General features: G+C 40.5%; 1 protein-coding gene across 1 annotated transcript in view; it reads right to left on the bottom strand.

Moving 5' to 3' along the window:
• Nucleotides 1–70, bottom strand: part of LOC144960522 (sodium- and chloride-dependent taurine transporter-like) — a 40,975-nt gene extending 40,905 nt beyond the window's left edge. The window contains exon 1 of the mRNA XM_078893709.1: nucleotides 49–70. Within this exon, the coding sequence (XP_078749835.1) occupies nucleotides 49–55 (7 nt within the window). The 5' untranslated portion in view covers nucleotides 56–70. The remainder of the gene's footprint in view (nucleotides 1–48) is intronic.
• Between the last annotated feature and the right edge of the window lie 239 nt (nucleotides 71–309).

Raw genomic sequence — 309 nt, 5'->3', positions numbered from 1 at the left:
ACTGCATCTACCGACCGCCAGCAAACAAGTAAAAAACAATACAATTACCCGACATTGGGAAATAAATCAACTAGATGTTGACATTGCAACACAGGCGTCCTGGGCATTCAATCATACTCGGCGACTTCAATCCCCTCCCTTTTTCGGACCACTCCTTTATTTGGTTCAATCTCGACGTTTCAAAACCATACTAAGAAACCACCACTGCATCAACCACTAACATCAAAGGTATTATTTTGGAACACTTCAGGGGCGATTTATAAACACAACTCACTAATCAAAAAATTCATTGATTTCTCCAGACCAATG

Source organism: Berghia stephanieae, chromosome 15 (genome assembly GCF_034508935.2).
Source record: "Berghia stephanieae isolate SIO BIC M18660-M18661 chromosome 15, UCSD_Bste_1.3, whole genome shotgun sequence".
NCBI classification, from domain to species: Eukaryota; Metazoa; Mollusca; class Gastropoda; order Nudibranchia; family Aeolidiidae; genus Berghia; species Berghia stephanieae.
Note: the sequence above shows the minus strand (reverse complement) of the source record. Positions and strands in the feature narration are given on the sequence as shown.